Source organism: Pseudonaja textilis, chromosome 2, assembly GCF_049901715.1.
Source record: "Pseudonaja textilis isolate UNSWEBS1 chromosome 2, rPseTex1.2, whole genome shotgun sequence".
Classification (NCBI taxonomy): Eukaryota; Metazoa; Chordata; class Lepidosauria; order Squamata; family Elapidae; genus Pseudonaja; species Pseudonaja textilis.
Genome location: NC_141991.1, coordinates 131354412 through 131377546, shown reverse-complemented (window position 1 = coordinate 131377546; position 23135 = coordinate 131354412). Strand labels below are relative to the sequence as shown.

Genomic DNA, 23135 nt, shown 5'->3' with positions numbered 1-23135 from the left:
TTTCTTGTTGCACAAGAAGAGTTCAGTGAGCAAACTTCATGAGACATTTCAGAGTGATAGGACTCTGGTCTCCAAAACAAGGTTTGGTCCATCCAGTGGAGAAACAATATCAGAACAGTAAACAGAAAATATTCTCTTCAGTCAGAGCTTTTATTTTGCAGAACACCATTATAGTTCAATGGCTAAATGGTTTTATGTGTCCCACTCCAACAAGTTTTGGCCTGCTGCCTATAATATAGTCACATATCCAGAAAAATATACTCCATGACATATACTATATCATGCTGTGCACAACATTTCATTTAAATATACAAATAAGAAACTGTATTAATGACCTACTTCAAGGCAGACACTTTTAGATGCAAATATAGCTCACGATTACACTGAGAACTTGGATAGCACACCAGGCAAAGAGAGCTGATTTGACAGGCCCCAAATAAAAATGACACTTGGAGATTCTTCCAAACAACAACAACAACAACAACTACTTCTTCTTCTTCTTCTTCTTCTTCTTCTTCTTCTTCTTCTTCTTCTTCTTCTTCTTCTTCTTCTTCTTCTTCTTCTTCTTCTTCCTCTTCCTCTTCCTCTTCCTCTTCCTCTTCCTCTTCCTCTTCCTCTTCCTCTCCTTCTCCTTCTCCTTCTCCTTCTCCTTCTCCTTCACCACCTCCTCCTCCTCCCCCTCCCCCTATTATTATTATTATCATTTTTATTATTATTATTATTCGCACAGTCAGCCAGACATTCAGACTGGGTTTGGCATTTTTGGAAGAGGCAGATCTGGATTTTTGATGGTGTTAAAGATAGCGCCACAGGATGGAAGCTGTTCCAAGTAAATCCGCCTTCTGCAATTGACTGATGGCAAATTTGTCAATGCCTATGGCGTTCAAGTGGTGCTCCAGTTGTTTTGGAACTGAACCCAAGGCGCCTATTACTATTGGTACTACCCTTGCTTGCCTTTGCCATAGTCGTTCTATTTGTAGGTTTTTGCATTTTGTTATCTTCTCCAGTTCTTCCTCTTCTCGTCTGCTGTCTCCAGGCACTGTCACATCCACTATCCAGACTTTTTTGTCTTTCTTATTGACCTGTTTATTATTATGATTTATTATTATTTTGCATCAATAGACAAAATCTTGCCAAACGGCACACACTACTGCCTGCCTCTACAATATATCTGTGAACTGTTAGGGAGGGGCTGTCTTCACCCTCGTTCTCTCACACATGATATCTTACTCCTCTGGAATCCATCCTTTCCCTCCTGGGAATCCATCTCATTATTACATTCTGCCTCATACAGGTAGTTCTCGACTTATAACGGTCCATTTAGGGATCGTTCAAAGTTACAACAGCACTGAAAAAAGTGAGCTATGACGTTTTACACCCTTACAACCACGGCAACGGTCCCATGGTCATGTGATCAAAATTCAGACCCTTCGCAATTGATTCATATTTATGACTGGTTGCAATGTCCCAGGGTTATGTGATCCCTTTTGCAACTTTCTGACAAGCAGAGTCAATGCGGAAGCCAGGTTCATTTGACAACTGTATTACTAACTTAACTGCTGCAGCGATTCACTTAATGACTGTGGCAAGAAAGGTTGTAAAATGGGGGAAAAGTCACTCAAGAATTTCCTTGTTTAGCAACAGAAATTCTGGGCTCAGTTGTGGTCACAAGTCGAACACTACCTGCATTTTTTGCCAACCAGTTCCACCCCATTTCTCTAATTAAAAGACACAGTGTTGGATAAAAGGTAAAGGTTGCCCTCGCACATATGTGCTGGTTGTTTCTGACTCTAGGGGGCGGTGCTCATCTCCGTTACAAAGCCAAAGAGCCAGCGCTGTCCGAAGACTCACCGTGATCATGTGGCCAGCATGACTAAATGCCGAAAGCGCACGGAATGCTGTTACTCCTCCACCAAAGTGGTCTCTATTTTTCCACTTGCATTTTTTACATGCTTTGGAACTGCTAGGTTGGCAGAAACTGGGACAGGTAACGGGAGCTCAGTCCATTACGCGGCGCTAGGGATTCGAACTGCCAAACTGCCAACCTTTCTGATTGACAAGTTCAGCGTCTTAGCCACTGAGCCCCCACATCCCTTTTATTTCTCTGATGATTTCTCTGTCTTGAAAGTTAATAAGGTAAGAAGTAGAGATTGGACACCCCTTGCCAAATAACAGAACATTTCTACAGCTTCCTATGTGTACAAGCATCATTTTCTTGCTTGTGTCCAATGAGGACTTGGATGGAATAGTTACTTTTTGTAGTAATGGGGGGGGGAGTTTAGTTTGAGCACAGTAGGGCCTGCACCTTAAGCTGATGACACGCCCTGCGTTCTGGAACATGCTTCTTGTGGTTTCCTTCTCTCTCATTGCCATGTGATACTATTAATACAGTTACACGGAAAAACAACAAAAATGTATTTTACTACTATAAAAGGACTTCCTTCAGTGTCTATCAGGACTAGCAGAATGTTTCTGAGGAGATTAAAGTCAATCCAAGCATTAGTTATGAGAACTTGTTTTAACTGTATGGTGCTTTCTGAATTTGGTCTCAGGCTCAGCAGACAAATGAAGATCTATTAAGTAGAATATTCTAAAAAATTACATAACTATGACATCTGGACAAACCCAGAAAGCCAATAGTTAACAGTAGAAGACCTGCTGCATCGTTTTGCTGTACTTAGTGGTTATCTGAACTTTTGAAGCCCTTAAATGAAAGCTGTACAGCAGCCAAGTGCTCAGAAGCAAAGCTAAGAAAAATGTGGCTTTCTCTGTTCATTGTCCCGAACATCTGGTTTTCAGTAGTATATTGTTTCTGAACATGATTGAGGTTTCATGATGCTAACCTGGCTGGTTAAACTGGTGACCATAGGTTTCTTAGGCTTCAGTTTCTCTCAGCTATCAAAGCCCATAGCAAAGGACTGTGGGAGCTGTAGTTCAAAATGTTTTGCAGAACTACCAGTCCATTAAGGCAAAGCAATAAATATGGAGCCTGTAAAGACTTGTCCAGTCAGAATCATCTATCATCTGTTGCTGCACTGAAGTAGCTCTGAGGAATATTTAGTTTGCATAATGGAGTAGTAACTTGTGATTAACTAAGCTAGCATGTCATCTAAATCCAGTCTCAAGGGAGGGAATCTTTATTGTACAAATATGGTAACCAAACATTGTGCTAACTAAGCTGTCCTTCTCTGTTTGGGTGGTACATAGCAATTTTCCTCAGTAGATAAGTGAGGAGGCTCTTCTCAACTATTTCCATCAACTGATTATGGTGTCTAGGTACATCCAGAAACATGGCAAGCATTGCCCGCTTCTGGTTTGAAGGGCTTCGACGGCAGGCAGGAATCCGTGATTGTGCGCGGTTTCTGCCTGGGCTTGCTGCTGGAGCACCCTGAGCCGGCTGGCTTCAAGGCTAAGCCACCTTGTAGAGGTGATGAAGAGGGGGGAGATTGCCAGCAGGGTCGAGGAGAGCCGCATCTCTTCTCCTCAGCTGGCCAAATTCCCTTTCAGAAATGGCCACCTCAAAGAAGCACTCAACCGGAAAAGAAAGTGCAGGAGGAAGATAAGGAGTGAAAGTCTTGGCTGACTGGGCTAAAAAGCAACAACTAAGGTACCCTGGAATTTAAACTTTATAAAAGATAACATCGCTCCCAAAGAAGAGTCGGAAGCAGCGAAAGAAAGTGAAAAGGGAAAAATTTTTCTTCTTCTCTCTCCTTCCTTACATTGACAACTAAGAGATCTGAATAAGAAATTGGAAAAACCCACTTTGGCATCAATAGGCAATTAAGCTGAAAATATAATTAAATGCCAAAGGGATAATAAAGATTTCTGGACACTAAATTTTTTTTTTTTATAAGCAGGAAGGGAGAGGAAAAGAATAAGGGCAGGATCTGGAGGGAGGAGACTGCCTGGACTTCAAAAAAATCTAAAGTAAAATAAGACTTCTAAAAGATTCATTTTAATTGGAACTTTGCAACTAAATAGTAACCCCAGGAAGAGAAAGTAAAAAAAGAAGAAAGTGTAAAAAGAAACAGCTTGTGTGTATTTGGATTGCTTGGTGACTTTTGGATTTTTGGTTATTATATTTGAATGACTAAAAACAATTGGGTCGTTGTTTAAATTTTTTTACAATGGTATCACTTCTGGATGAATTGAAAATGGAACTTAAAAAATATAAAGATGCACAAGAAGGGAAGGGCTCTTTTGGCTTCATTTTTCAATTCTTAGAAATTGAGATCTGTAACTACAAGAAACAACAAGAAAAGACTGCTCAACAAGAAGATTGGAACAAAGAAGAAGCCATCTTTAATGAACAAGTAACTCTATGTGGGGAAGAAAGGCGAAAGGGGGGGAAAGAGAATGGAGAATTTAAGACTTAACAGCCAAAAAAGGGAAAAATAATTTGAAAAGTTGATGTAATGTTGGAAAGCAACAGAAAAGGGGAATATAGAAGAGGGAAATGGAGGTGGAGAGACAGGGGGGTAAAAAGGGGAGAGAGAAGAAGAGAGGGAAGAAGGAAAGGAAGAGAAGTTACAAAGGTTTGGAGCAAGATGTAAAGAAACAGGACCTATTTAGAGATAATGGGTGAAAATCTAATTGAAAAAGGGATTCTGTGAAGGTACATAAGATTGTATTGTTATATTTGTAATGGAAATAATGTTAGAAAACTGGAAACAATATATGATTAAAAAGAGGGATAAAATAGTTAGTGTAATTTAGTGAAATGATTGTGAATAAAATAAATGAAATAAAATAAATGAGAAAATTGAATTAGGAAGGAACGGGAACATTTTCATTAGTCAATGTTTTATAAAACATAAGTGAAGACGGGGGTGAATTAACTATGGAAAGTTTATAATTGTTCCCATAGAAGTATGATATTTATTTGAAAAGTAATGTGCAAAATGTTAAGATTTAAATGAATATTAATATTAATGATAGAATTGAATTGGAATGGATTGTTGTTTTAATTATATTATACATTTATAATTTTTTTCTTTTTTCAAGAATACAGTGTGTAGTTTTAGAATGTACCAAGCAGAATCCGAATGGAAGTTATGTATTATATTAAGGGTTGTAATTTTAAGGGAAAGATATAAAGGCGTCATACTCCAATCAGTAATTACAGGAGAAATTTTGTTTAATGAGAATATATAGTAGACAGTTGAAACAGGACAGACAAAGAATATAAGTATAATGATTTGAATTGAGATGAAATAAATAAAATAAAATTAAGAAAGTTAAAAGAGGGGAGAAGCTATACAGAAAATGTAGAATAGTAATAAGATATGGAATGGAATATAAAAATGAGCATGAACTTGAATTTGTGTCTGTACGAAGAGATGTAACCCGGGATTATGCTGCTTTCAAAAAATATGTTTTATGTTTTTATATTTTATGTTTTGTTCGTTTATGTTTGTTTTTAAAAAGCAATAAAATTTACAAAAAAAGAAGAAAGAAACATGGCAAGCATTCTATTAGGAAGAGTGATGGATGAGTCACCCAAACATGTTCCCTGTAAAAATCCACCACAACGTCAGTGACAACAAAAGCTGTATGTTCTCATTCCCTGAATGTGTTCTCATTCCAATAATAAAGCAGCTTATAAGATGAAAGGGATATTTAGAAATCAGATAAAAGCACAAATCAATTCACAAGTTCCTCCAGAGTCACTGGGAATAGAAATCCCCATGAGACTTTGGATAGTCCTTGCCTTTCCATCTAACTTTCCACAGCTGGGTTTTGTGGTAAGGATAAGGTGAAAAGAGAGATAGACTCTTGCAAACTGCTATGAGCTCCTATGCTGGCTGGAGAATTCTGGGAGTTGAAGTCCACAAGTCTTAAAGTTGCCAAGTTTGGAGACCTCTGTCCTAGAGGAAAAGAGCTACAAATCACAGAAGTCCCTCTAATCTGGATATCACATTCTCTGTTTAACTGCCTCATTGCAAGTGGTTTTGACAACAATGACATTTGTATGCTGCTCCTAAAAGGCATCCAGTCAGGTTAGCACAGATATGCTACCCATTGACATAGAAATATATGCATGATGATATATTTCTAAACATTTCACATAAAAATCTCCCCGACACCGTAATGCCTCTTCTTTTTTACAAGATGAAATTATTTTCAAAATGCACTGACACATTGAACTGTGGGCAAACTGACTTTATATGGGGATATGTGTGAATTCTCAGCTGTTGCCTGCAAGATATCAATGTTTTAAGCTACACGTATTCCTTTTCTTCTTTCAAAGTTCTCCCTTTCACCCGAGATCAGGAGTTTCAAATTCAAGGCCTGCGGGCCAGATCTGGCCCACAGGGTGTTTAAGATACGGCCTGTGGGGCTACCCTGTGCAGGGCAACAAAAGGATACCCAGCCAATCAGCTGAGATTTGGGAGGCAGAGAATAGATGGGGGCGGGGCCAATCAGAGGTGGGATGTGCCGGTTCTTCGAACTACTCAAAATGTCTGCTTCCAGTTCTCTAGAACTGGTCAGAACCTGCTGAATACCACCTCTGGAGTGACATCAAACTGGCCACGCCTACCCTAGCCACACCCACTCTGCCCACCCCAAGGTCAAACAGAACCCTGATGATGTCCCTCGGTGAAATCAAGTTTGACAACCCATCACCCCTGCCCTAGATAAGAACCTCTGCCAGGGGTGGGCCTGTTCATGGGAACACTTAGCCTGCTTTGGACCAAGACTTTCCAGAAAAAGATCACTATCCTGCTTGATAGAATGATGCCTGCTGAATCTCTGGGATGGGGAATACAGAATATTTGGGATGAGGAATACCCTTTGAATAATGACTGTTCATAGTCACCCTGAAAAAATGGGATTATGACTATTTTTCACACTTTATGATCACTGCAGCATCCCTTTGGTCATAGGATCAAATGTGGATGCTTGCCAACTGGCATCTATTTATGACAGTTGCAGAGAGTCCCAGGGTTATATAAGCTCCTTTTGTTGACCTTCTGGCAAGCAAAGGCAATGGGGAAGCCAGATTCACTTGACATCTGTGTTATTAACGTAACAACTGCAATGATTCCCCTAACAGCAGTGGCAAGAAAGTTTGGAACATGGGGCAAAACTCATTTCACAAATGCCTTGTTTAGCCACAGAAATGCTGGGCTCACCTGTGGTCTAAGTCGAGGACTGCCTGTAATGATTTGATTAGTTTAACTCTTTAGCATAACTGTGCTCTTCCCTCTGTGGATTAATTAATATGTTAAAACTACCCTCCCCTCCCTGCCATCCAGCCATATACAGTCATAACTACAGAGGTGATTCAGTTGGTTTGTTCCAGATATAGAGAAAAATCTATTCTTTAATTGGGATGTTATTGAAAGAAAGAGAGGGAAAGCTTTGGGGTGGCTTAGGGATAATTGATAAGTTGTGATGATTAGGATCTTAGGATAGGGTGGGTGTAGAAAATCCATTTTCTTCGGTTTCTAATTCAGCCCTGGACTTTTGCTGAATGTTTTTGACCCAGTCATTGCTTCTCAGCCCAGCCTACAAGATTTACAAGATTATTGCTGGAATAAAATTGGAGTATACTGGTACGATATGTATACCAGCTTGTTCCAGTATTTGAAAAATATTTAGAACATATGAAAAATGTCCAGAAAGCAGAAATGAACCACAACCCAACTTCCCTTTCAACTTTATCTAACCTCTGATTTTCGTGTGACAGTTTAGGAGAAACTAAAAAGACAACATCATTTTCAGGTTGTAATAAAACCAGCAACATGAAAGAACATTTCAAGATAAATACCTTTTCTTGGGCTCGGCTGAGCTGCTTTTGAACCCTCTTAGCAAACAGGCCGGCACCTCCTGTTTTGCCTTCTGCCATGGCTGTGTCTTACTGTGCAACTTCTGTTTTCAGCATCAGCTTTATTTGTGGTTTAATTTTTTTTTCTTTAAGGAAGGAAGTCGAGATGTGTTAGTGATCACTAGGCTGGGCTCTGCCTTACCATTGGTTTGAGGCAAATGTGCTTCCTCTGCTGGGTTCTGGGTAAATGAAGTTTCACTCACAGACAATGCAAGGTGGAATGTTGTTCTTGTACGTGTCAGGCCAGAAAGACCTTAGTGAACAAAACTTTAATTAAGGTCAAAACCCAGCACCAGGTAAATAGAAAACAAAAGGTGCAATAGCTATATTGTGCAAACAAAATAACAAATGCATGGATCTCATGAGTTTATTACAAAAAACTAAATGCTGACTGTCCCAAAGATGCTTTTTTTCAAGAAGCAATTGGACTTTCTGTTTTTTCTTTGAAGATGTTTCCCTTCTCATCCAAGAAGCTTCTTCAGCTCTGACTGGATGGTGGGGAATGGAAGGATTTATACTCCTTGCAGACAGCTGGTAATTTGCATTCTTTTAGCCCAAGGAGTATAAATCCTTCCATTCCTCACCATCCAGTCAGAGCTGAAGAAACTTCTTGGATGAGAAATAAAATGTCTTCAAAGAAAAAAACAGAAAGCCCAATTGCCTCTTGAAAAAGCATCTTTTGGACAACCATGACCTGGATGACTGAAAATCTCCGTAGACACTAAACGCTGACGGTTGCCTTATCTTGGGCCTTAATCTATTGTTGTATGTTGTATGGAAAAACTGCTGCCTGACTATTTAAGTAGTATACTTTCTCATTTTCTAGGTGGCCTGGAAATTTTTATTTTTATGGTAGTCCTTGGATGGGAAGCCACTGACTCCATGGATATAGTCAACTGTAGTTACATTGATTGAGAGCAGCTCAGAATTCGTTATAAGCCAGGCAACGGTTAGAGCTCTCGGGTGGTTGATCGTCTCTTCAATAGTTACAGCTAAACTCATGCATGCTTTTGTTTTCTCATTTAATGTATTGTATTCCTTCTAAGAATGGTCTTAGGTCAAAGTCAGTCCATCCCCATTTGTTTATGTAAGAGCAAACATAGATCTTACAAATCTTCTTCCTGAACAGATTTTGTAATTTCCCATCTCGTTTAGATATCTCATTGCCTGCCACTCTTTTCTGTGCAGCGTGAAACTCAGCCACGATGTCTTCCTTTCAAAAATATTGCCATTGTTTGTTGGTTTTTTTAAAAATATTTCCATCTTATTAACTCTAGAGAGTCCTACAATTTTGGTCACTAGTGGTCTACTTCCTTCAATAGTTTAACTCATAATAGGACTCTGAATGTTTTGAAAATAATTGGAAAGAAAGCTTTAGCTCTTTGCAAGCACAGCTTTTCTCTACTATTCATTCAAGCAAATTAGGGCAGGAGGGAGGGAATTTTTTTGGGTCAGAGCCAGATTTAAGGGGGTGGGGCTTGATGTGTTGAATTGACTTTGGTGAAAGTTGCTTAAAACTTTCTCCTTCTGTCCCGGCCACTTTTTACATGATTGAAAGCGTTTTAACAATCTGCATCACGATTTGGTTTGGCGGTAGCAGTGCCTCAGATAGAAAGTCCATTCAGAGAGTGGTAAGGACAGCAAAGAAGATTATAGGAGGCTCCCTTCCCGTTATTCAAGATACCGCTTATAAGCACTATGTGCTTGGAGCTCAAAGCATTATTAGAGACCCCGCACACCCTCTCTACAGTCTGTTTCTGTTGCTCCCCACTAGGAGGAGCTTTCGAAGTATTTCTAGCAGGATTACCAGATTCTGTAACAGCTTTGTTCCCTATGCCATCCGTCTGGTAAACTCGCAAGATTCGTTTTTCTCACCATGTACATGTGTACATCCAAACTAGATTGTTTGTTCCTCTGTATCATAGAATATATGTGGGTATATGCATTTTTTGGGTCACATTTATGTAGTGTATATTGGAGGTAATGACCCTTTGAAAGCTGTATGCAATCAAATTTCTTTTTAATGTATGCCAATTAGTGTACATTTAAAGTAACGATAAAGTTATTCTAACCGAAACTCTAAGCTCAGCAGCACCATTTGTTTTTCCATCTCACTTGGAAGCCTACAAAAATCTGGCTGCCTTAATAAATTGCAGAGAAATGCTGCGTTCACAAGAACCCTCAAACCCTTCTCTTAAATTATTTTTGAAGCGTGCACAATTTTTACAATGTGATCTATAGAGGGAAGTGTATAAATGGAAAATAATTGTCAGAGGTGACATTCATTTTCTAGCCTATACTGAAGATAAGGGAGTTTCAGTATTATTTTAAATTGTTCTGCAGATTATGAGGTTTGATATTTTACATTACTTCCTCTTTGAGGAACATTCATTGATATAAAGAGAAGATGAAGATGGCGAGTGGGACCTCATCGAAACGTCGTCAAGATACTCTCAATCTTACACGGGAAAAGACCCGAACACACCAAGACTCGCATATGTATGTATGTATGTATGTTATTCAGCTTTGTTCGGGTATTTTCCCACGTCATTATAGTTGTGCTTTTAAAGTTGTAGCAACGTTTCGGCAGAATCTCATCTGCCATCAGGCTTCTGTATTGTGTTCATCTGTGAGTCAGACTTTTACAGTTGTTTCAGTTTTAAATTTGGGGCTAGCCTACTGCTGTGACAGAATGGTTTTGTCTTCATCCTGATTGGTTGGGAGTCTTGGTCTGTGTTTATTGGTCTTGGAGTTTGCTGTGTTCTGCTTGATTAGTGTTTCTAATATCTTCTGTCTGTTTTGTGGCCTTTTTTGTGTCTTGATTGGCTGGCAACATTGTGTTCCTGTATTGGAGGCTTTTAGTGCAGCTTGGCTCCTAGTAAATGGATGGCTATCATTTGTTAGGAAGCTAGGTTTCATCTGGGTGCCTGGTTGGGGTGTGTTTGAGCTGGAGGTATCAGGGGGAATCTGTTTGTGCCCAGGTGTTTGCCTGGCTAGTGGTATGGAGATTTTTTTGTTTGTGAGTGCAGGCTTCCAAATAATTGACAGTCTGATGGAATCATCTCTTCTATTCATGCTTTCAGGTCTTTTTTCAATCTCTATGGCTTCATACATATACATATACATATACACATACACATAGACATACACACACACAAATACATATACATTCAGTATATATATGGCGTGTGTGTATGTGCACACGTGCACACACACACACAAATATACATACATATAACTTTGTTAAAAGTTTTTTTAACAAAAAGAGGAAAAAGTAAAAAACAAAAAACAGCAAAAACACCAGACCAATGGGTTATAGGAAGTTAGGAATGAAATCCTTCAACTTTAGGGAACAGAAAAACTATGCATCATTGGGAAGTTTATCTGTTTTTAAAAGGAAGGTTGTAGGGAAAACCCCCCCTAATAATTTGAATACTTTCTGCCATGTTTTGAACTGCAACCTTCTATTTGCAAGGCAAAAGTTGTCATATAACCATTCTGCTACTACAGCATTTACAGTAAAGATGGGTTTAAAAGACATTAGAACAAAATAGGTCGGATAACTTGTGGTACCTTTGTGTAGCTGAATGTGAATGCTTTAACGTTCTCTATATAGATAAGTGAGAGAAGTTTGGCATATTGGTGAAAGCACCAGGGTGGAAACCAGGAGATAGTGAGTTCTGGTTCCACCTTAAGCATGAATGATCTTGGGCCAGTCACTCTCTCTTAATCCTAGGAAGCAGTCCAGAGCAAACCATTTCTGAAATCTTGCAAAGAAAACTGTAAGGAGTTGTCCAGGCAGTTACCATCAGTCAAGACTGACTTGAAGACACCAGAATAGACAGACAGACAGACAGACATATATGTTCAAGAAGATCTACCCACAGGAATGAAAACAATTGTCTATTTCTTTTCTGGAACAGAAAAGTGGAAGAGCAGAGCAGCAGGGGAATTGTCCAGCAAGAGGATGGTGAAAGCCTATAGTTTCCACTAAAACCTTTGTAAGCTATTGCTAAAGTGTTTGAATCTAGACAGCATTTTTTAAAGAGAGGCTCCGTGTCGAGCGTGGCATGAGCAGGAACAACTTAAAACAGTAAGTTCCGTTAATGCCTTTGGGTTAGCTTATTTAACTCATCAAATCCCATCACTGCATTTGAGGTATAAGAATATCCATATCTACATTCACCTACCCAATAAAGAGAAAGCTGAGTAAAGTCAGGCCAAGGCAAGGACCAATGGGGTGTGTAGAATAGAACTATCTGTAAATGATGGATTTCTCATTTGATTTATATCCTACCTTTCAGCCCTGAAAGCAGCTTGTGCCTCCCCAAAGAAGCAAGGAAACAACTAGCATTTATGTAAACTACTTGAAGTGCTACATACAGTGCAGGATACAATTTAATAATTTAATTATAATATTCGTATTACTATCTAGACCAGGAAGTTCTGGCAACGTTAATCCTGATTGTTCCTTTAGGGAACATGATCCCAGTATATATGATTTTGCCCGTCTTGGAGAAGGTGGGTTCCAGAGTCTTCCCCGGTGAGAGGGGAAGGGAATCATGGTTTAGGAAGCAATTCTTCTCTAGTATGTATTTCATATTACATGTTTTAATAGCAGCGAGGATTATCTTTGCACAATATTGGAAAGATGAAGAAAGACCTCAAGATGAAGAGATAATTAAGAAGATATTAGACTGTGAAGAAATGGAAACTGCAAATTGTTCTGTTCTGACAAACACATGGCTAGCAGTTGGCTCATAAATGTGTAAAACATGCTTTTGGTGTCACTTTATGGGAACATTCACAATAATCCTTCATGGCTCAAAATAGCAATAGCACTTAGCACTGAGACTTATATACCGCTTCACAGTGCTTTAAAGCCCTCTCTCAGGAGTTTACAAAGTCAGCATATTGTCCCCCCAATAATCTGGGCCTTCATTTTACTGACCTCGGAAGGATGGAAGGCTAAGTATCAACTCTGAACAAAAGAAAATAAAGAATGTTAAGGATTTGAAATAAACAGCAAAAAAACAAAATAAGATTTTGATCTAAGAAAGTTATAAATGGATTAAGGGTGCAGATAAATTTGGAATATTGACTTTTATTAGAAGATTTGGGAATTAACTACAAAACATAAATAGTTTCTTATGGGAAACAAACTTATTTTGGCTATTCTGGCTATAACAAAGATCTTTGTCATAACAAAGATAAGCAATGATTTTAGAAACTGGACATTAGAGGAAACTAACAATTGTAAGCAAAGGAAAAAAATATAAGAATATTCTTGATGTCAGTTAATACTTAGGCTTACAAAAATGACATAAAATATTTCAGGACCACAAATATGAAAGGAGAATATTTGAATTTTACATACACATTATACATTTATGATCTTTAGGAGACATACAAATGTTTTAAATATCGATAGTTGGTATTTCAAGCCAAAACATCTGTAGAGATAAAAAATAACATAAAAAATCTATTATAGTTTAAAAGGATAGTGACTAGATTTATTCCCTCGAACCCAACCCAGTGAAGGCCCTCAGCCTGTGATAGTAGCCTAGCTCTAGAACAAGTTTCCATTCCTATTTTGTAAATCATCTCTTGTTTGGGAAAAGGGTTGGGCCATTTGTGGACATACAGGCACTATGAAAGCAAATGGCAACTTGCAACTCTTGCTGCACTGACATGACTTAATGTGCAAAATATATTCTTATTTTCTTCCAACCCTCAATTTGTGGTTGATGCCCATGAATCAAACTTTTATTTATGGGCCTAAAATCATTACTGAGATCTTATGACACTGTGTTACATTTTGAATATTATATTTTGTTAATGATTTATGTTAATTTATTTTTTTTATCATGGATGTTTTATATGTCTGTAATGAGGTAAACACCAGATTCGAGAGTATGCAATTAAATGAACAAATAAGGAAATAAATCATTACAATTGTTTTCCCACCCACATAAATTGCTGCTTCTTTTTGCTGGTACTCCAAATCATTTAAGGAAAAGACTTGGTGGAAATAAATAATTGTGTCAAACTTTCACTAACATACACACACCCCAGTATATCAAACTGGCCCTCTTTTACCCATTTTATTTATGGCTAAATGGGTATTGCAAATCTGGCCTAAACCAGGCTGTCAAACTGGCGGTCAGCGGGCTGGATGTGTCACGTGTAGGCCACACCCACCCCAACTCCACAAAGGCAAAAAAACGTTGCGATACATCCCAATACATCACATGACGCGATCGAGTTTGACACGCATGGTGGTCTAAACTGTCAATCCATCCGCCTTGTTCCACAATTGTTCAGTTGTGAACACCTGCCTTCTGGAATGATCCCCTCCCACGACATCATTGGTCCCAACTCTTTTGCCTTCAAAAAAAAACACCCCCCTGAGGTTTTCCTTGGGCATTAACCCAAGATTATTGGAACTCCAAATTGGAGAGGATGCAAATGTGAGATTCTGCCTGCTGGCTTACATCTGTTTGGATTTGAAATGAAAATCTTTATCCTGTTTTGGTCCATTTCCTGTCATCTAATCTTGTATGCAGTGTTTGAGTTGGATGGACGTATCACTAAAGAAACAAAACAAGCAAATGAAGTTGAAGAGAATCAGCTGTGAAAACTCCCAGAGTTTGTCTGACCTTTTCCCTTATCTAGTTCCCATAAAAGAATTTCTAAACCAGGGGATGAATAAAATGACCAGGCCTTACATGTGATGGATCTTTGATTCTATGACAAACTAACATTATTCATCCAGGAAATATAAGCTGAGACAAGAATAAACACAGTAAGCTTTGAGTAAATATTGTGTCCGCTTCTGGAAACAAAGCTAGTGATTTAACGGACAACATATCTGCTGTTTAAAGGCCCTTCTGGATCCCCATGGAATGCAAAGCAAAGATGGGAGAGCTACATCACCAAATCAATTGTGCTCTCTGGTTTTGCCACAAAGCATGAAATAGCTGCCGAAATAAACCAAGGTAGGACAATGTGTAGCCTGCAAATGAGTCATCCACCAAGCAGACGACTGATGCTTAGCTTTTGCAGCGTAGTTATTTTGAAGAAATTTGGATTCTAGAGATATTGCAATTAAGAAGTGGATACATAACCAAATCCTATCACCAAAGTTTGATCCCCAAGGTAAATGTGCCAGAGTTTTCTCAGATAACAAAAAGTTTTTCCTTAGGCAACAGAGATTAGATGGAGGATTCTTGGCTTTGCAATTCAAAAGAGCTTTGGATCCAAAGTGCTGTTTCCAAGCCTTGAGAACTTTTAAGATGTATGGAATTCAACTCTTTTAATTTCCCAACCAACATCCTTTCCCTTGGCTCTGCATGGGACAGACCCCACTGGAGGTTTTGCATCCAGTACTGAAATGCTCCATCTCAAGAAGATTCACAGAACCTGGAATGGGTTCAAAGCAACGAGAATACAGGATAACAGATCTGGAAGAAACCTTGCAGGTCTTCAATGCCTGCCTCAAGCAGGAGACCCTAAACCACTCTGGATAAATGGCTATCCAATCCCTTAAAGCAATCCCGTGGTGTTGAAGCATCCCAATTTCTGGAGGCAAATCATTCCACTAATGAATTGTTCACGTTGACAGGAAATTTCTCCTGTCGTATAGTTTAGAGAAGCACAGCTTAGCATTGCTGAATTTGCATACATTCTGCCAAACTGAAGTGGTCCAAGGCAGAGCAGAAGGCTCAGCTAGATAAAGGCAGCTGTGGCAGGCAATGACCTTCCTGAAACTCCCTTCTGTTGTTAGCAAGTTTTTGCTTTTTACACCGTGTTTTTAATAGCATGAGATTACCAGGCATCCAGCACACACCATGCTATCCTTAACTGTCAAGCCCCAACAGGATGAATTGCAGCAGATAGCATGATCCAGGAGTGGGAGATAAGCTTGCTCTGCAGAGTTGATGCCAGCTGTCCATTTGCTGTACCAGAGTGATGGTGTCAGTATGCTTAAGAAGAACGATAAGCCTAAGTTTCATTTTGACTTCCCACCTTGTAAAATGGGAGGAGGATCTCCCAGTGATGGAGAACATAACGTAGGTGTGGAGAATCTTTGGTTCTTCACTTACCGCTGAACCACCTCGCCATTGGCCATATCGATGGGGATGACTGGGAACTGAAGTTCAACAGCATCTGAAAAGCCACATGCCCCTCATATTTCATGCAACGGATAAGTAGACTGCCTGTCTAGCTTCCTCATTTTTTTCTTTCAAGGTATCAAGATCAAACTAGGGCAGAGCGAAATGGCAGATCTATATAGCTAGCATAGCGTAGAGGTGAAGGTGTCAGAATAGGAACACGGTTCAGATTCAAGTCTCCAATGGAGATGGAGTTGACTGGGTGATTTTGGTTAGTGTCATTCCTATGAGATACAGAACCAAAAATAAAATCTACAGGACTAGAATGATACCACAGCAGTAGGCTATAATAATATGGTAAAATCTTTTAAGTCTGATTGTACTATTCTCTCTATTATATCCTTCAAAGTAGAGAGAAGCCAGCTTCAGCATCTTCCTAATATTGTTTCTGTTTGCAGGATCTAAGCAGTGCTTTTGTCCTTTCTTTGCTTACGTAAGTTTCTGAATATTGGCTTCAATGCCACTTCTCTGGATCTCAACAGCAGTTTCTCTTTCTTTAGCCAAATCATTCTGTCAGAGAAATTATTGCAAAGATAAAATTAGGGGAGAACCCCTAATTATGTCAAACTCTTAGAAGAAAGGCAAGCATTGATGCAGTAAAAAAGCACACCGATACTGACTTTATGCCGATCCTCGTCAACCAGGTCATGATTGTTCAGAAAGTTTTTTTTCAAAAGGCAACCGGCTTTGTTTTTCCTTGAAGATATTTTGCTTCTCATCCAAGAAACTTCATCAGTTCTGGCACGATGGTGTGGGAGGGAATGGAAGGATTAGTTCTGACTCTCCCCATCCTATCAGAACTAATCCTTTCATCCCTCCCCCATCCTGCCAGAACTGATGAAGCTTCTTGGATGAGAAGTGAAATCTGCTCAAGGGAAAACAAAGTCCAGTTGCCTTTTGAAAAAAATCACCTTTGGGACATCTATATTAGCTTGCAGAATGCTTACTTGAATAGGGTTCTTGACAGACTGGTTCTTAAGATATGTTAGAATTCCACACAAATGTTCACCACCATTGCAAATGCTCATCTAATTATGAGGACATTTATTCACAATCTGTTCATTTCAATATTAATGGTCTTATTTGATTGACTGATTGATGATTGATTGGAATTAAGAAGACGAACAACTTAAGCACCTATGTCCCTGAATCATCAAGGGATACTGCTTTTATTATTCCTTTGTATATTGTGTGAATTCTAATAATATTTGCTTCTGGTGATACATTTCTGGGCAGGATCTGGCCAGAGGGACATAAAACACCAGGTTGCATGAATATGTTCAGAGCTGCGCTTCTTGAAAGATAAGAGTAATACAATGTCAAAGCTGCCAAGGAGCAGAGAAACTGGAATTGGAAGAGAAAAGATGAAATGAAGATTCACCAGAAACAAGAATATAGGCCTGTTTTATATTAAATAGCAGTGTGGCAAATATACAGTACAATACTAGTTCTTTCATTGCCCACTGTCATCAGCAATCAGATGGAGACCTGCAGTTTCCAAAAACAACATTCATGATTTGGCAATAGAGTGGGTTTTTTTGTGTGCCCTCAAGTCAGTCTTGACTCCTAGTGACAATATTGGCAGGTTCATGCAATTTTCTTGGCAAGATATTGGAAGTGGTTTGCCCTTGCCTGCTTGCTCAAGCTGACAGAGTATGACTGATCCAAAATCACACAGCTGGCTACAGCAAAGAGTCTCTTTGGTTTTATCCTGCTCCTTTAACCACCACATCAAATGGATCCTCCTGGCATTGATTAGATCTCTCTCAATACTAGAGACACTTCTTCCATTTACTTGATGCAAATCATGGACAGATTCAATGGTTTGGAATGACTAGAAGTGACTTGTATCCAAAATTTGGGCAAGGTGCTGCAGAACATACAAGGACAACCTAGGCAATAGTTCAGCACATTCAGAACCCAACTATCCAATAGCTTGGCATAATTGCAACCTTTATCACAAATTGGAACCTCCTCATTGGTTTAGGTTCAGATTGACTGATTCTAGTCATCAGGAGTATTTTTTGAGAACAACCTCCAAGAAAGTCTCAATGTCTCAACACGCTTATGGACCTAAAAAACAAAGTAAAAAAAACCCCAACCCCACGAATCCCCAACTTAAAAAATGCATGGGTAGGACCTAGCAGTTTTCAGGACAACTCCACTTAACCTTCCAGCAACATTATTGCTGTTCTACTTCGGATGCACAAAGATCCGTTCCACACTTAGGGTCTGCTCAGTTCCTTCATTCTTATAAATGTCTTGGTCACCAGCCACACCAGACGGAAATGCATCCTTCTATAGATAAGAGGGCTAGAAAATAAAGTAAGAGTTGAGTCATGAATTTGGAATCTTTCCATAAATTTCAAAAACGCCACTTAGAAATATTGTCCGATAAGGAACAGAAGTAACAAAGTACTTGAGGCAAAATGGTTTATGACAATTAATAGGAGTCACTTCCTACTTTCATCGCTCTTGGTGGCCCCATGGATATGTCCACTAAACAATGTTTTGCACAGTATCATTTTGGTTGCAGTGCTTTCAAAATGACACTTAACTAAAACATGTTACTTATAAAGATAGCTAAAGAGATATTTTGCAGCCAATCCTTTTCTCTCACCCTTGCAAGGTAGTCCAGGCAAGAAGCACAACTAGGGGTATTAGCTCTATCTTTATTGCAAGGTTATATTAACAGAAGCTTGTAAGACTGAAAGTATTTCTCCCCCTCCCCTCCTTTTACTCTTTGGAAAACTAGGGAGGGTCCCTTCTGAAATGCTTCCCATGTTTTTCCCCCATCTGCAGATTAAACTGCCTCTTATCACACCATTACTTAGTTCTTCATTCTGTCTCCCAAGGTCATTTTCACATACCATTTTATTTTCCCAGAAGGATTCAAAGCATACTTGTTTTATTAATGTTTTGCATTGGTGACCTGGAGAACTCAAGCAGTTGAATAAAATCAAACAATCAACCAGAAGTCATGTTTGCGTAATGTCTTATGTTTGATAGAATTTAACTTCCTTTCTATGGAAAAAACACCTGGAAAAAGTGGACAAAGTAAGAGATGTTTGAGTAGAGGCTTTCAGGGAGAACTAGTCAATACAAAGTTTAATCTGATCCATAGTAAAAGTAACCAAAATATGTCGATTCCACAAAATGGGAACTGTTTATGTGTGATGTAGGGATATAAATAATCCAGTTGTGAACCATGTTTGTGAACAGAGTCTAAAAGGATGAAACCTATTCTATTCTATTCTATTCTATTCTATTCTATTCCATTCCATTCCATTCCATTCCATATTCATATTCTATTCTATTGGAAGAAGCAATGACAAAAATGTCACATGCTCTTCCAGCCCAATTTCATTAACAGCTATTCATTTAGTGATCATTTGAAGTTACTGAAAAAAGTGACTTACAATTGTTTGTATGTGACTTACACATACAACCATTGCAGTATCCCCAGGGTCACATAATCAAAGTTGGGTGCTTGGCAATTGTTAATTTGGCAACATGACAAATGTACCATCCCTGGGTCATGCGATCACCATTTGTAACCTTCCCATCCAGCTTCCATCAAACAAAGACAACTGCATGATTCACCTAATTACTACAGTGATTTGCTTAACAACTGTGGCAATAAATATAAAACGGGGTAAAATTCACTGCCTTGCTTGGCAACAGAAATTTGGGGTGTAAATTGATGACTCCCGGTATAGCTTATATGATTACCAATCTCCTTTAAATGAAATAGAGTCATTGAAGAATAGGGCTGGGTTAGGATGTGTGCTCCAACATTAATTATAAAGAAATGGAGAATTAGTGAAAAGAAAATGAACCCAACACAGAATTTCCTCATAAAATAGTTATCAGCTTTTTTTATTTCCAGTCAAGATTACCAGAGCAAGACATTTGTTTCATCTGAAAAATTTTCCAGCAAATGAACCAAAACTTCTAATGCTAGCTCCTACATTCAAAAAAAATCCTTTCACCCTGTCTCCGTTCTTCGAAAATGCTAAAAGTATTGTATAGAAACCAGCCTTGTCCTTTTAAAATGGAAAGATGGAATCATGCACAGATAGATTTTGATCTGTAATGTCAACCAATCGGCAATTAAAAGTGTGGTGTACTCATAAAATACCCAGTACTTACAAAAATCCAGAATCTATTTTTCTCTTTGGACTTATACCTTCTATGGAAGGTGAAAATGCTAATTATTTATAAGTTACAAGTATTACCAGCATTGTCAGTTATAAGAAAGTTGCTGTTTGGGAGCTGACGACCTTGTTACAGAGAGGACCCTGTCCTTTCTGCCCCTTATCTGAGGAAATTCAAGAAATGTGCATCTGATTGTTTTCTTAGAAACATTACAAACAAGGGCAAATTTTTGGTCTAGCACATCACTATGATTAGCAGTAACCATGATCACTTTACTCTAGTTGCTTTCCTAGCAGGTATTTCTCGTCAATGAAATGCAAACACAAATATATACACACACAAATTTTGTTTTTTTTGCATTGCTTTAGCTCCCATCCACTGATGTGAGTAAGCCTTCGTTTGGCAGCAGGTTTCTCATGAGAGATAGCTTCCTGCTCTGCTAGGGTTTTGCTTTATTTATTTGTTTAAAGGCACATTAGCAAGCTTTCTTTATTCCTGGCATTGCAGGGTATCACAAAGGCTATGGAAGCATCTGAAATCAAGCCACATACCATCTCCCACTGCAGGATGTTAACACCAGTGCAGTATAGAAAAGCCAGGTTGGGCCCTGTTTAGTCATGAAGAATGGAAGCAAGTTGCACCCTTCTGAAGGCCTAGACTGCAGAGGTTGGGAGAACTAAAAGGCACATTAAACTCAGACATGGGGAAGGGCTAAGGAAGTGCCACATCCTTACTGCATTCCTTCTCTTCCATTTGTTGGAGAGAACTGAACAGCTAGAAGACACAGTTTTAATTCTTCCACAGAATCATCAGTTGCAACCTGCAGCATGCTGGCAAAAGCTCCAAAGCTTGAGGTAAAACACGGGCCTCAGCCTGTGCAAAAGGGCTAGGATTTCAGTCGCACAACCATACTGCAGGCCAGCATTTATTATTTTAATTGCAGGTAGCTGCACTGAGCCTTTGGAAGCAGAGGTTTGCCTGCCGCTCACCTGCATGTCAGTGCAAAGACCTTTAAGACAGTTGAGAAAGCATTAGAATTACAAAGATTTCTCCTCCCAATGCTCAGTATTGTCAGAAGCAGCGTTTCCTATGTAACAGATTAAGGTCATTATCTTTGGCATCCAATTATTCTCTAAACTATACACAGACAATTTATTCCTTAGGTCAGAGCCTCAAAGCACTACTTCCTATAATATTCACAACATACAAATAAGGGAAATGTTTGAGTTCACATCTGGTCGATGGCCATTTTTTCTCTACAGCCATATGAACATTGCCAGTGTAGTTTGCCTCAGAGTATGGAACTTCGATAATGTATCTAGTATTCTAAAGAGCAAATATACCAGCTTGTAATTTTTTTTTTTTTAATCAAGAAAGCCCAGATAAACCAATATACCAATGTTGGCTCTTTTGAGCTTATTGCAAAAGGCACAAGAGTGTTACAGGCAAATTTTGGGTTATGCAGCAAATTGGTTCCCCCTCTCATTTCCTGAAATATACCGTCTGTCGCTAGAAAGCAAGTTCAGAAGAGTGGGAGCTTTGACAGGAGATGCATTCCAGAGCTGTTTTGGTCTTTTACTTGGACTGCTTTAGCTGAAGTGCCAGATCTGGTGAGCATCTGCAGTGTTGCAGGGAGCCATGGATGGATGCTCACCTCTTGCAGACAAACACCAGTTAATTGCTACATTCTTAAGCAGGTGATCCTAAAAAAAAAAAAAGGCACACTGTTGAGATAGAACATAATCAAAGACTCCACTGACTAAAGTGGCTAGGAATTCTGGGAGTAGAACTTTAATAACTCTTTTTGTTTCTTTCTTTTTAACTCTACAGCTAAAGGTTCTGTTAAGCCAAGAAAATGCTCTACACTTGGAGTGTCAAACTCACATCGTCACAGCGGCATCATGTGATGCATCGGGACTTTTCCCCCCTTTGCTAAAACAGGCGTGGGTGTGGCCAGTGTGTGACACATCTGGCCCATGGGCCAGGAGTTTGACAGCCCTGCTCTACACAAAAGGATAGGGCATGCTGGCCATGCTTCCACCTGAGGACCTTACAGTATGGCTCACATTTAGTCAACCTACGCCCTACCCTTTGAGAAAAGTGGTGCAGTCAAAGCTAGAAACAGCCCCATTTGCTGATGCAACATCACCACCTGGAGCACGCTCAAACCACTTCCTGTGTAGTAGGACAACTTTTCTCATCTTCAGGTGCAGGGGATAAAGCTATTTTTTATGTGCAGGTATAGGTGGAAATATATCACTCCCAGCTTCTGCACTGATAAAATCATGATATCTGAAGATGGAATTAGACTTCTGCTTCTTAATCCTTCATGACATTATCTGAACTGCCAACGCTGGTTCTCATCTGGAGGCCTAAGCCAAACAGCCTCTTTTGTGAAAATTTATCTTTTTCTGAAAATCTTTCCATTGACTTTGAACAAAGAAAAAGAAAGATTTCAGAAACAATTAAGTACATATGAACTATTTCCTTAAATAGTTTTGAAACTTCATTTAATTCCTACAGCTACAAAATGAAAACTGAGCAGCTCTTCTGGTTATTGCTAGGTGATGACTGATGTGTCTCTCTCCCTCCAGAATGATGTCATGCAGAGGTAAGAGTACAGTTGATTGGCAATTAACTCCAAGCTGGGACAAAGGATCTCTTAAAAACATTTTTCAAAATTTTAATCTGACAACTGTATGCCTAACATAATCAAAATTTGGCAAATAGATTCCTTTTGTTCAAATGATTTTTGCCATTTCACACAATGCTGCCGGGCAGCATATAAATTAAATACATTTCACTTTTCCTTTTATCCAGTTTCTTTTTCTCTCAAAGAAAACTGCCAAGAATCTTATTCCTTCCTTCCTTCCTTCCTTCCCTTCCCTTCCCTTCCCTCCAGCCTGCCTGCCTTCCTTCCTTCCTTCCTTCCTTCCTTCCTTCCTTCCTTCCTTCCTTCCTTCCTTCGCATA

General features: G+C 39.1%; 2 protein-coding genes across 5 annotated transcripts in view; both read right to left on the bottom strand.

Moving 5' to 3' along the window:
- The window catches only part of BIN2 (bridging integrator 2), a 35635-nt gene extending 27734 nt beyond the window's left edge, over positions 1 to 7901 (bottom strand). Inside the window, exon 1 of the mRNA XM_026714809.2 lies at positions 7775 to 7901. Coding sequence (XP_026570594.1) covers positions 7775 to 7852 — 78 coding nt within the window. The 5' untranslated portion in view covers positions 7853 to 7901. The remainder of the gene's footprint in view (positions 1 to 7774) is intronic.
- An 11954-nt stretch (positions 7902 to 19855) lies between these two features.
- The window catches only part of GALNT6 (polypeptide N-acetylgalactosaminyltransferase 6), a 73592-nt gene continuing 70312 nt past the window's right edge, over positions 19856 to 23135 (bottom strand). For all 4 annotated transcript variants that reach the window (XM_026714690.2, XM_026714694.2, XM_087925294.1 and 1 more), the window contains exon 11: positions 19856 to 21866. In XM_026714690.2, coding sequence (XP_026570475.1) covers positions 21753 to 21866 — 114 coding nt within the window. In that variant the 3' untranslated portion in view covers positions 19856 to 21752. The remainder of the gene's footprint in view (positions 21867 to 23135) is intronic.